This window comes from Sturnira hondurensis, unplaced genomic scaffold (assembly GCF_014824575.4).
Source record: "Sturnira hondurensis isolate 20B ecotype Veracruz unplaced genomic scaffold, ASM1482457v3 Scaffold0004136, whole genome shotgun sequence".
In the NCBI taxonomy this organism is placed as follows: Eukaryota; Metazoa; Chordata; class Mammalia; order Chiroptera; family Phyllostomidae; genus Sturnira; species Sturnira hondurensis.
Genome location: NW_028076767.1, coordinates 20934123 through 20947698, shown reverse-complemented (window position 1 = coordinate 20947698; position 13576 = coordinate 20934123). Strand labels below are relative to the sequence as shown.

Here is a 13576-nt window from a genome sequence, read left to right as displayed (position 1 = left end):
TCTTCCCCCCACAACACCCTTCTATGTGCTGATACCCATGAAAATCTAGCCATACTGTGTCGAAGACGACAGAGACTCACTTATTATCTTATTGGGCACCTGAACACTTCATGCAACAGGATTTCCTAACAGAATGTAAATGTTACCCTTGACGACATCAAAGTTCAAAATACCAACAGTGGGGAATGTGAAGAGGAAACAATCGACAAATAGAAGTGTATAGACACAGTGCCCTCATTTTAGAGAAAGGGCTTCAGGAAACCTTGTCCTGCCCTAGCTGGGTGGCGCAGTCAGTTGGAGCATCGTCCCGTACACCAAAAAAGTTTAGGGTTTGATCCCTGGTCAGGGCACCTACCTAGGTTAGGGCACATACAGGACGCCACCAATCAATGAGTTTTTCTCACATCGATGAATCTGTGAGCTTGTCCTCAGCTGAGGACTGAAAAAAAAAAAAAAGAGAACTTGTCTCGAAGCAACAAGCTGGAAAATACAGGTAAGGGTCCACAAAATGACTGAGTGACTGTTACTGAGCATAATGACCATATAGGGCAGGTAGTCTGTATACAACATGTGGTGTAAGTGCCTAGAGATATGGAAGCAAATGCCAGCAAGAAGGGCTAGAAGGTGCCTATGAAGAGACGCCTTAGAGAAGGAGGAGTGAAGGAGAGCAAGCAGGCTGCTGCTCCCCATTAAAAACATTTCCAGATGATATGATTTTTTTGAGGGGGGAAACTATTTTCATGTATTTACCTTGATCATAATTTTCAAAAAGAAAAGAAATTCAACCCCTGAGAGGTCGTAAGGGTTGAATATACCAATATGATAAATTCTCTCTGACCCAAGAGGTTCCAAGCAGCCCTTCATTTCCCCAACGTGTCTCCCGCGCATCCACTCCAGACTTGCCCCATAGTGGCTCCCTCCTCACCCTCCTGCCCCCTTGACACTGACTTCCAAGCCTCCCTTGTCAGCTGGCTCTGGGCTGAATGCCAAAGTGGAGGCTGCTGTGCCAATAGCCTACACAGAGGAGGTCACAATGTGGTCTCTGTGATGAGGTCCCCAATGTAACTGATCTGGCATGAAAGATCTCTCTGGGCCTCAGTCTCCCCTAGGAGACCACAGGACACAAGGGTCACCTCTCCTGTCCTTTCAGCCTCGAGCCTCAGGCCTTGGCAGAATTCCTTAGTGGTTGGCAGGTGGCTGGGGAGGCAAGAGGTGAGATGTTAGGGGGAGGTGTGGGGTAAAGGGCTGGGGGAAGGAGGGGGGCCACAGGGAGGGGCCACTGGGCGTGTCTGTCGACCCCAGCTCCTCCCCCTTCCCAACCAGGTTTCAGGGCCAATCTACTGTCTCCTAAGTTCCCATCATTCGGGCCAGAGATGAAAGCTCAGTGCAGGAAGCTGAGTCTGGTAGCTGCCTGTATGCTTATGTTGTGCTTGGTGGCCTTCTTCCTGGGCTGGGAGTCTGGTCAGAATGACCTCAGTGAGATGGCCAGAATACGCCCAAGGACCTGCACATGCCCAAGCGACACTTTCAGAAAGTGTATGTGTTCATCTGAGATCCGCAAGTGCTCCAGGTGCCTCCACACCGCTGGAGACTCTGACTGGTTCGACAAACGCTTCGAAGGGGCCATGGAGCCCCTGCTGTCAGAAGAGTCCATGTCCTCCGATGCTCTGATATCATGGTTGGTCAGTGCACAATCTTGGTCTTGGTCCGACCCCTGCCCCCGACCCCAGGCCCTGGCCATCCCTCCCTTTGTGGCCCAAGCTCTAACCTCCTTTCACAGGTAGTAGGAATCTAGAACAAACCCGTAAATTCCTCCCTCCGATGCTATGAACTTCAGGGCATGAAGGAGTTTGAGAATCAGAAGCAGCAGCCGATTAAAATGTCTCCCGGCTCCTCCCTGGGCCGTGGGGGGTCCAGCTGCCTGACCTGTGCTGTGGTGGGAAACTCAAGATTCCTTCGGGGCTCTGGCCTTGGCTCCAGGATTAACCAGCATGACGTGGTCCTCAGGTGGGCGAGGGGAGGAGGAGGGGACCAGGACGGTCGGGCCTAATCCTCCTCCTGCCCCAAAGTCCATCCTGCCCTCCTCCCCAGGATGAACCAAGCTCCTGTCCAAGGTTTTGAGACGGACGTGGGGAACGTGACCACCATACGCATCACATACCCCGACATAGCCAGCACTCGGGATCCTGGCACCCAGTTGCTGCTGCTCCCTTTAAATGCATCTGGCCTGGACTGGTTCAGGAAAGCACTGGAGAATCAGGATTTCATCTGGAAGCCGAGGAACCCCGGGTGTGGCGGCAAGGGGGGCCTTCTGAGGGTGACGGTGGGGACTCCAAACCCTTGCTGGATACTTGGGCACTCCCAGGGCTTATGTAAGCGTGGGACTGCTGTGTCAATGACTCTGAAACTACCCGCTTCCAAATCCTTTTTTAGATTTCAAATACCCCAGCTCCCCAGTGGAAGTGGTCAGAGCGAAGACAAGGTGAGGGACCCAGAAGGGAGAAAGAGGAGGAGTAGGAGGACACGGTGGCCGCAGGCAGCCCCGAGGTGGACTGCAGGTCGGCATTCCCCCATTTTCCCCAGGTCTCCATCATCAGCCTCACCTTCCTCAAGTATGCACAAGAACATTGGCTGAACTTACAGCCATTGGACGGAAATGACTATTTTCCATCTTTGGGGTTCGTGGCTTTGCTTTATGCCTTGCACACCTGTGACCAGGTAAGATATCTTGGGCAACTCACAGACTTTCATCTCTATGCCACTAAAAAAAATAATAATGTCTATTTTTCTTAGGGACTTTAGGTTAAGTCTAAAGTTTTCTGCCTGGCTTTCAAGAGCTTGCATGATCTGACCCTTCCCCTCCCCTCCTCTCTCCCAGGCTCACATGCTGGGCTTGTTGGTATTTCCCCAACACACCAGCTGCCTGTGCCTTCTCACTCGCTGTTCTCTGCCTGGAACGCCCTTCTCTTGTCTCCCTGGGGAATCCTCTCTCTCCCTCCACTATGAGGAGGAGCTGCTTGGTGACGCCCTCTTTTCTGGGCTCTGGGGTCACTCTGTGCGTTCAGAGTCTGTCTTCCCTGGAGAAGGGGAGCTCTGTTTTCCCCCAGCTCTGAGAAGATGCCTGTCGCACTCCCTGTTCCGTGAGTGAGTGCCGAGAGAAAGGTAGGTGGCAGGGATGCAGGACCGGATCTGGCCTGCCACCCCATGGCCCTCTCCTGTCTTGTCCTGTCTCCCAGGTATCTTTGTTTGGTTTTGGAACAGACAACTTCCTGAAGTGGTCCCATTACTGGGATGATAAATATCGGTTCACAAGCGACATGCACAGTTTCGAAATTGAGAGAAATATCATCTTGAACCTGCAGTGTGAAGGGAAGGTTGCTGTCTACAGCTGAACTGGTTCCCAGCCTATTCAGCCACTGGAGGCTGCAGGAGGCTGACGGGTAGTCACAGGGGACTTGGAGCGTCGGAGAGGCACCCGGACTTCAGGAGGACCCTGGATGGAGACCCCTCTGCTACCAAATAAAACCCTGGCTTCTTTCTCCCACCGGATTCCTGCGGCCTTAGAAGGTGTGTTCTGCTCCAGCTCCTCACTACCAAACACATCACTGGGTGGCCCGTGTATATACTGACCATATTACAAAACAAAATTAAATGGACAAGGGGAAGCAAACCCTAGGGTTGAAGACAAATCAAATGGACCTAACAGATTGTGTATCAGATTGATAGCATTACCACCAGAGAAAAAACTATTTCAAGTTCTCTTAGAACCTAGTGTGCTGTATATCCTTTGTAGGAGATAATCCTGGGGGAAGAAAGAACTACTAAGAAATTTTTAATTTCACTCAATAGATTTATTATAACATTGGTAGTATTTTTGCAACTATACAATACATATCGTGAAATAAAGTAAATAAGTAACTACACTAATACCATTAGGAACCATATACACAATCAAATAGGTACAGTAAAAATACTGTGACAGTAACTTCAAACTGGAAATATCAGTATTAACTCAACTTTAAAAATATTCTTACTGTGGTAAAAAAGACATATGATTGACCATGTTAACCATTTTAGTTATTTGTCACCCATCTCCCCACCCCCACCCCTTTGGCATTTATCAGCTTACTCTCTGTCTATGGGACTGTCTGTTTTGTTTATTTATTTTTAGATTCCACATATAAGTGAAATCATGTATTTGCCTTTTTCTGTCTGACCTATTTCACATAACCTAATACCCTCTAGGACCATCCATGTTTTCACAAAGAGGAGATTTCATTCCTTTTTATTGCTAAGTAGTAATCCATTTCATACACACCCCATCTTTCCTATCCACTCATCTATTGATGGACACTTGGGTTGCTTCCATATCTTGGCGACTGTAAGTAATGCTGCAGTGAACATAGGGAGGCATATATCTTTCTGAATGAGTGTTTTTGTTTTCTATAGGTCAGTACCCAGAAGGGGTATCACTGGGTCCTATGGCAGATTTATTTTTAACTTTTTGAGGAATCTCCACACTGTTTTCCATAGTGGCTGCACCAATTTGCATTCCCACCAACAGTGTACAAGTGTCCCCTTTTCTCTGCATACTCATCGGCACTTATTTGATTTTTTGATGATTGCCTGGCACGTGCAAGGTGATATTGTGGTTAAGATTTGCATTTCTCTGATAATTAGAGATGTTGAACACCTTTTCATATGCCTATTGCCATCTCTATGTTTTCTCTGAGAAATGTTTATTTAGCCCTAGCTGGTGTAGCTCAGTGGATTGAGTGCCAGCCAGCAAACCAGAAGGCTCTGGGTTCAATTCCCGGTCAAGACACACCCCTGGGATGCTCAGCTAGGGGATGTGTGAGAGGCAACCAATTGGTGTTTCTCTCACACTCTTTCTCCCTCCCTTCCCCTCTCTCTAAAAATAAAGAAATAAAATCTTTTTTAAAAAGAAATGTTTATTCAGGTCTTCTGCCCATTTTAAAACTGGATCATTTGTTTTTTTTTGGTGTAAGTCATTCCTTATAGATTTTAGGTATTAATCCCTTATCAGATATCCTTTTCCACTCAGTAGGTTGTCTTTGGGTTTTGTTGGTGGTTTCCCTTGCTGTACAAACTTTTAGTCTAATACAGTCCCATTATTTTTGCTTTTGTTGTCATTGCCCAAAGAGACATAGCCAAACAAGTTATTGCTGAGACCGATTGAAAAGAATTTACCGCCTATGTTTTCTTTCAGGAGTTTTATTGTTTCAGGTTGGGCTTTAAGTCTTTAATCCATTTGGAGTATTTTTTGCATATAGTATAATAAAACTGTAAAACTATGCTTCCCTCCTTCCTTCCTTCTTTTTTTCTCTTTCTTGCATGTATCTGTCCAATTTTCCCAACACCGCTTATTGAAAAGGGTGTCTTATTGTATATTCTTGTCTCCTTTTTAAAAAATATTTTATTTTTAGAAAGAGATCCTTTAGAAAGGAAGGGAAGGAGAAAGAGAGGGAGAGAAACATTAATGTGTGGGTTGCCTCTCACATGGCCCCCACTGGGGGCCTGGCCTGCAACCCAGACGTGTGCCCTGACTGGGAATCGAACCAGTGACCCTGTGGTTCGCAGCCTGCGCTCAATCCACTCAGCTACACCAGCCAGAGCTTCTTGTCTCCTTTATTGAAGATTAATTGACCATATAAGTGAAGATTTATTTCAGGGCATTGTATTTATTCCAGTGATCTATATTTGTTTTTATGCCATTACCATATTATTTTAATTCTTATAGCTTTGTAGTATAGTTTGAAATCAGGACATAGGATATCCCCCATTTTCAAGATTTCTTTGGCTATTTAGGATCTTTTGTGGTTTCATATAAATTTTCAGATGAGTTGCTCTAGTCATTTTTTTAAAACAAAACTATTTATTTATTTTTAGACAGAAGGTAAGGTAGGGAGAGAGAGAGAGAGAAACATCATTGTGAGGTTTCTTCTCACATGCCCCCTAGTGGTGACCTGGCCTGCAACCCAGGCATGTGCCCTGACTGGGAATTGAACCAGCAACCCTTTGGTTTGCAGGTCAGCATTCAGTCCACTGAGCCACACCAGCCAGGGTGAGTTGCTCTAGCTATTTGAACCATTTTAAATTGTATAGTTCTGTAGCATTAAGTACATTTATATTGTTGTGAAACCATCACCACCTTGAACTTAAAATTTTCGAAGAATATTTTCTGTTCTGTCATCTAAATAGTCTAAACATCATGACCTCCCAGTGACAGTGATCCATCCTGGAACTCAGATTTTATTTTATAAATATTTTTTTCTGCTAAAAAGATTCCAGGTCTGGACAAGAAAAATACAAGGCCAACTTGAACATTAAACATGGGACATTTGGAGAATCACAAGTATCAATTGTCATGACAGAATCACAGTGAATATATACAAATTCTTGATATCACAATGATACTCAGAGAGAAATAAAAACAACTCACTGGAGGAGACTTGGGACCTCAACTGGAGGGGGAACATTTATCCAACCTTCTTGGTAGAAACAGTAGTTCGAGATAACCTAACGGCCATAGTTAATTATACCCAAAACAAGCATCTACTACATCCAACAAACACACACAACCTGACAAAATGCAAATATCTTACAACTGAGGGCACATTTCTCACCTCCCCAACGGCACTGCGGTGAAGCCCCAGACGTGGCTGGTGAAGCTACCCGGCACCACCACAACTGTCCCAGATGCTGAACCCATTATGGCCTTATACACACATTAGTCAGAGGAGTGAAGTTAGCCACTATAAAGACAGTTAAAAAAACTGGTTGCCCCTGGAGAGAGGTTGGAAATGAGTGGGGTGGGAAATTGCTGCCTTCTTTTCTATTTAATTTTTAAACCATGTGGATGCAACGGTTTCATCTGAAATAAATAAACAGAAAATTGACCAAAAAAAGTTTGGTTATAAAGTTTACTTTTAACCACATTACCAAGCTTTCATGTAGATTCTTAAGAGGGACCAAAGGCTCTTCCTTTCCCCTCTCCACTTCATGCCTAGCAGCCCCGCATTGGGACTAGATGGCGCCCTCTCAAAGCAACCACATCAGCCTTGGTACATATTCTTGCCCTGTCATTCTTGTCTCCATTACACTTGATTTCCAAGTCCTTACCAGCTGGACCCTGGGCTGAATGCCAAGTGGAGGCAGTCTAATTCACAGAGCCGACATACGGGGTCTCACACTGTGACTTGTGGGACAGGGCCCCTGATACAATGGGTCTGGCGTGAAGGACCCATTGGGCATCCACCCTCTCTCCAGGGAGGTCACAGGACAAACCAGATGCCACCCCTCGCCGACCTCCTCTCAGCCTCCTTAGCAGAGCAGCCTGTATGGCGCAGAAGGTGGCTTTGGGGCAAGAGGTGACGTGTTGGAAGGAGGAGTGGTGAGGGGGGCTGAGGAAGTGAGGAGGCTCCCAGGGCCGTGAGAGGCAGTGGAGTCTGTGGTCGCCGCTTCCTACCTTTCCCCAGTGCTTGGTGCTTCAGTCAGCCTGCCACTTGCCCTTAGGACAGGAACGAAACCATAATGATGGGTTTCAGGTTGTGAAAGGTCCAGCCTCAATGATGCTAGCTCATACAATTCCAAGAGGCTGCCATTGCTCCCAGGACATGCAGGTGCACCCTGTACTCCATACTCCCAGGACATCCAATCAGCTGGACAAACACTTTGGAAGGGCCTTCAAGTCCCCTCTTCCTCTAAGATGTTCTGTGATGCTTCCCCTGGCCTCATCCTGAGTGGCCAATGAGTCTTCTCTGGGCATTCAGGGCATTCTGCTGGTGCCTGTGTCCAGGCTCTCTCTTCCCTAAGAGATGAACTACCCCTTTCGGTGCCTATTGTGGGGCTTTGTGACACACAGGTTTCATGAGTATTTGCCAAATGAATGAAAAGCTGGATTAGGGACGGGGGACAGCAACCAGCCCATTCTATCTCATCCGCAAGGCTTTGCTATTTGGGGTGGGGTGGTAAGCAGTTGGGCCCCTACTCAGGGGAGACAGTGATGTCCAAAGGCATGACTCGTGGAGTCTTAATGCAATAGAAAAAAGGTGAGAAAAGCAGCCAGCTCGAATGGGAGACTACTTGTGGCCAGCAACAAGCCTTAGACTCTTGGATCTGACCGAGAGGGCTGGAATATTCAAAAGGTGGAGAGATGATAACGAAGCAAGACAGGAAAGGTAGGAGCAATGTGCAGATTAGCAGGCACTGAACAAGGGTCTCCCCACTTCCCTCACCACAACTACCAGTAATTAAAGAAGAACCAAACCTGAATAGTAATTCTCATCCCTCTCCCTGCCTCACACCAACGACCAGTGCTGGGAAGGCGAGCACCCGTGCTCAGAGGGACACCATCGGGCCGTGGCCGAGCCTCGCCTCCCTCTGCTGACCCCGGCCCCACTCAACTTTTTACCTCCAAGCCCTCCTCCCACTGGTGTGGAGCTTCAGGCCCTATGAAGGCATCTAAAGAGCTGGTGGCATTGGCAACAATGGCTGCTGATGTAAATGAGCTGAGTGAGATCAGCGGGGCCAGGGAGCATGGTCCTTTCTTCCCTGGAGAAGCCTCACTTCCCATCCACACTTCCTTCACGGTCTAGGCAAACCCTGGCCCCAGTAGGGTAGATGGAGTACATTCCAAGGCCCCAGGGCCCCAGGGCCCGGAGACCCCATGTTCTTGTTCTTCCTCCTCCCTTGCCCATTTCTAAGTGTGATGAGCAGAGCTGGGCCTGTACCCACCCCACTCTGCCCGCATCCACAGAGGGGTGTCATTGCTTGGGGCGCCCTGACAGTTCCTGCTTCTGCCTCCTCCCTGCCCCAGCCCATCACTGCCCCTGCTCTTCGGGCCTGCAGGTTTGCAGAGAGCTCAGCTCCTCCTTTCTTTAGCTCTGGGAGAGGGTAGGTGGTTAATGGGTCCAAAGGTGGCAGGTGAGGTATTGTGTGTGGGGGGAGGGGGTGCAGCTGGAAGTGCCATCTGTCCTAAGACCAAATGAAACCAACCAGCTGCCTGATAAGGGACCTGTCCCATGGGCTGAGATTACACCTGCATGCAAAGTCCTGGTGAACGCTGCTGGACGTTGAACGTTGGCTGAACATTGCCTTGGTGCCTTTGTGGGTGAGGTATCCCCACCTCCACAGGTACTTTTGGAGGCTCTGCTGCTGGCCCCAGGGCTAGAGGCTGAGGCTGCTTACCAGGTACCCCTGCAGAGCCTGCCTCCACTGGCAGGGTGCCTACCTGGTTTGACCGGAGCTCCCAGATGGGCCCTGAGCTCCTAATGGAGTTGGGGCCCCCCTATCTCTAGAGATCCTGGGCTCTGAGTTGCATCCCCTCCCTCTAAAATACCTTCCATCTGCTGGAAGCTCTCTCCCTTGCTCCCACTAGGTATGAGAGGCTTAAGGCCTTGGCTTATGACCTACCAATAACAGTTCTGAGAAGAAACTCCAAGGTGAAAAACAGTGCCCCTCAGTCAGCTTCTAAGCTACAAAACCAGAGCGGGAGGTCAGAGAAGGAACCAGGAGTCTTGTCCACCCCTGAGAAGTCCTAGCACAGAAAAGGCCGGGTGAGGGCTTTGAGCCAAAGAGAATCTGACTAGAGGCAGGAACCAGGCCAGCATCTCTGGGGCCCCACACCTAGCTCTGGGGGTTCTGAACTATCTTTTTACTAAGTGTCTGGGGCTCAGTCCCATGCGTGGGTTTGGGGAACAAAACTTCAGCAGTTGTGAACAGCTCCAATCCCACTCTGTGTGGTGCGGCGGGACACCAGGTCTGGGTGTGTGGGGCGCTGCTCTCAACCCCACATTCGTAGCTGGGCCTTGGCTCCATCCTCAGACTTGGGTAAGAGGAATTCCTGATTATGGTTGGAGCACCCAAGGAAGGTCATGCCCTGCTTTTTTAAAGAAAACCATTCTTTTAGGTTTTGAGGAAGTTGCCAATGGCAGGTCTTAAGCCTGTGAACTGCAGACTTCAGTCCAGACTGTTTCCACCAGGGCCATCCGTCTGTAAGTGACAGGTGCCATCCTATGTTCCTTACCAGCATGATGCCTGGTTGGACTACAGGGGACCGGAGTTGGTTCCAGCTGATAATGCCCAGGATGGAACACCCCATGGACGTTCATCCAGAACAGATGGGGAATGAGACTGGACCGACCTTCTGAATTTTAGAGACTGACTTTAGCCACAGGTCAACTCAGTGTCTTCGAAGCCCCAGGATATGTTTTCGGCTGAGGACAAGGGCTCCTCCTTATCCTGGGTCCAGATCTGGATCCCAAGGCCCTCCCTGATCTCCCTCCCGCCCCCACTCCACCTCCACCTCTGCCGAGAGCAGACCAGCCTTCTCACTAGTGTGCTGGGTGCCCCTCCCAACGCCTCTCCCCTCAGGCCTTCCTTCCTTGGTGCCAGGAATTCCTACAGCACTTCTCGTCTGCACACAACTGTCTGACTCATTGATGATGTCTGTCCGTCCTTGGCAGCTGGAGTCCAGCTCCCTGCGGACAGGGGCTTTCCTTTGCATCTTCTGGAATCCTTCTCTATCAGCACGCAGGAAAACACAAATTCATGCCACCTGACAGGAATCTTTGGCAAAGTCTTCCTTCACAGATGCCCTTGGTGCCGCTACCGCCCGGCGACACAGATGGAGCGGAGAACAGATGCAAAGATCCAAGGTTTATTGTTGAAGGGAAGGTGAAAAAGAGGGCAAAGGGCTGGGATAGCAAATTCTAGATGACGGGCAGTACATGCCCCTCGGCCAGGGCGAGGCACCCCTCTGGGGGACTCCGTAGGCTAGGGGGAAGAAGTTCTGTGCCTCATTCCCATGCTAGTCCGGGCCTTCCCCCAGCCTTGCGGGTTTCCTCTCATCCTGGGAACGCCAGCTGACCTGGGGCTCCCAGGTTGGATGGAGAAGCTGGACCTTTCCTTTGGCGAACCTGCAGCTATGTGGAGCCGTGACCCACTCTACAGCCATCTGTCCGTCTGTGTGCCCCCAGGCCAGCCCGCATCCTGCTCTGGCTGAGGCTGCTACCTGGAGGTGGCCTGTGAAGCGCTGGGGCTGGGGCTGGGGCACAGCAGGACTGGCCCCGGGGATGTCAGACTTTGAGTCAGAGACTCATCCAGCTTTCGGGTCTCAGCCTCCAAGACAGTGGCCTCAGGGGCCTGAGCCACGGCGAGAAGGGAGTGGGACAGGCTGTGGTGCAGGCCCACGAGCTCGCGGCTGGTCTGGACCGAGCGAGCGATGTAGTCCTGCTTCTGCTTCCGCTCCAGGGCCAGCTGGGCTCTCAGCAGGGCCACCTGGTGGGCAGGAAAACCAAGAGAGAGAGAGCAGGTGAGGGTCCTGAAGCTGCCCCAACCCTTCCTGCTCTGCTCCTGTGGCTGCCTGACCAGCGCTGGAACCAACTTCATCACATCTACGCACCTCGGGATCAGGCTTCACAGCGTTTTGGGGAGGGGCCCCAGGAACCACAGAATCCAGTGATCGTCAACCCTGGCTGCAGGAGACTCAAGTAGGGAGCTTGAACAACAAAACTATTCCTCACCTTTATTGGGGGATAACTCACATGTGAAAATGCCCAGGTACGATGTACGCGTAGTACATACCCATGTACTGACACAACTGCTATCCCAGTCAAGGTACAGAATATTTTAATCACTGCAGAAAATTCCACTGTGTCCTTTTTGGACACTTTTGAGAAATATCCTGACTTCGTTAGACTGGGGAGAAGCCTGGCCAGTGTTTTTTTCAAAGCCTCGGATGTGGCTCTGAGGTGCAGCCAGGGTTGAGAATCCCCAACTAACCTTCCCTCCACCTCTCAGATGGGTACACTGAGACTGCCAGGAGGCCAAGTCCTGGGAGCTCAGGGCACATACAGGACTAGGGGGTGGCAAGAGAGGCTCCAGGGTGCAAAATTTAAGGAGGCACTCCAGGACGACAGCTAGGGGCTCCCAAGTTCTACTCCCAGGTGCCTCTCCCGTCTCACCCTAATCTAGGCCCTGTCTCAGGGACGGCCTTGTATGGATTCAGAGGAATAGGTCTAGCTGTATAGCCAGGCACTGCCAGGAGTGACTACGGATTTCTAAAACAGGCTCAGAAGTAAACATTCCATAGTTCTTTTTATTCCCGGGCCTAGAAAGACAGGGGAACCTTTAGTGAGGCCTAAGAGGCAAGAAGGTGTTCTATACAGTCTCTCTGAGCGTGGTGCTTGACCTGAGCTCTGAGGACCTCGGCGAGGCCTGGGGCCGGGCCGCTCTGCCTGGTGTGCTGGCCACAGTCCTGCCTGCGAGGGTGCAGGTTAGGACAGAGGAGGCCCCGAGGCTCCCACCTGCTCTAGTCTGTGCTCCGAGACTCTTCTGCTCCTTAGTCCTCTTCCCCGTCCTCTCCCTCCCTGGGTAGGAACCTGGAGGTCTGGGCCCGGGAACACGCTTTCTTGCCCACTCCCGCCCTGTCCATATGGGAGGGTGAGTCAGAACTGGGCTTTTTGTCTCCCACGCAGACTGAAGTTCTCCGAGGTGGGACCTGTTTCCGCTCTCCCTGCGGAATGTTCATAACGGGCCAAGCACATGGAAGACGTAAAGCCAGTTGCCTGAGTGCAAGGGAGGGAAAGGGGGCTTAGAAGACAGATTCTTCTAGAATGTACCTCTTTCTGCAGTTCAGCTGTGTGCTTGGCCTCTAAGGAGCCCTTCTGTCCTCTTCCATTCTGTGGAAGACAAATGCCATTCCTGTTGGAAGAGGCCTTCCTGCCCTGGGGGTTCTATGGGGACCCTCAGCCAGCTCATCCTGGGGCCCAGGGCAAGGGCTGTGGGTCAGCAGTGTCTGAACGCAGACTGAGTGCTATGGGGCACCCTGGCCTTGGAGCAGGGAGAGACCCAACCCAGCCCAAAGGGTGATGCCTGAGGGGACCTGATGCTGAGCTTCTGAGAGGTGCGGAGGGCAGTGGGTTTGGGAGGCACCTTTTCGTGTACAGGAGCGCACCACGCCTTGCTCCATGCTAGCCCTGGGCTGTGACACACAGAGGAAGTAAGACCAGGTGGCTGCCCTTGGGAAGCTCTTATTAAAGGAAAGGGGCTGGAAAGCTGGGAGATGCTCAGCCACCAGAAACAGTCTCTGCCCACCAGGGGACCGGGCTGTCTACGGATGGGTATAACTCAGCTAAAAGAATGCCAGTTTGGGAAATCCTGCCCAAACTCCTTACCCCATAAAGGGACTCTGGCCCCAGGAAATAGCGTGGACACTAATCTTGCAAATTCAGTATTTCAAGGGGCAATGAGGTCTGCAGTCTGCAAAGCTGCTATCAAGCTTGGCTCTGGGAGCAGGAAGATTAGACCTCGGTGAAGGCCGAGGTCCTCAGAATACAGGGCTGCTGGCCTTGACTCCACCCCACCCCCTGATGTTGGGCTTCCTTCTGGGTCTGGGACAGACTGAGCAGGGCTGGCTGGGGCAGAACCCAGTCAGGAGGGGCTCCCTGGATTGCTGGAAGTAGCTGTCTCCCCTCAGAAGGGCAGCCTCGGATATGCACTGTAGAGGGCTGCTTCTGGTGGCTGGGGATGGGCTCTCCTGACGCTGCAGTCA

The 13576-nt window shown here is 50.7% G+C and overlaps 1 protein-coding gene across 6 annotated transcripts in view; it reads right to left on the bottom strand.

The window, feature by feature from the left end:
- Positions 1–10667: 10667 nt before the first annotated feature.
- CEP250 (centrosomal protein 250) overlaps positions 10668–13576 on the bottom strand; it is a 45024-nt gene continuing 42115 nt past the window's right edge. For all 6 annotated transcript variants that reach the window (XM_037043940.1, XM_037043938.1, XM_037043942.1 and 3 more), the window contains 2 exons: positions 12645–12704; positions 10668–11301 (listed from right to left, as the gene is read on the bottom strand). In XM_037043940.1, the coding sequence (XP_036899835.1) occupies positions 11032–11301; positions 12645–12704 (330 nt within the window). In that variant the 3' untranslated portion in view covers positions 10668–11031. The remainder of the gene's footprint in view (positions 11302–12644; positions 12705–13576) is intronic.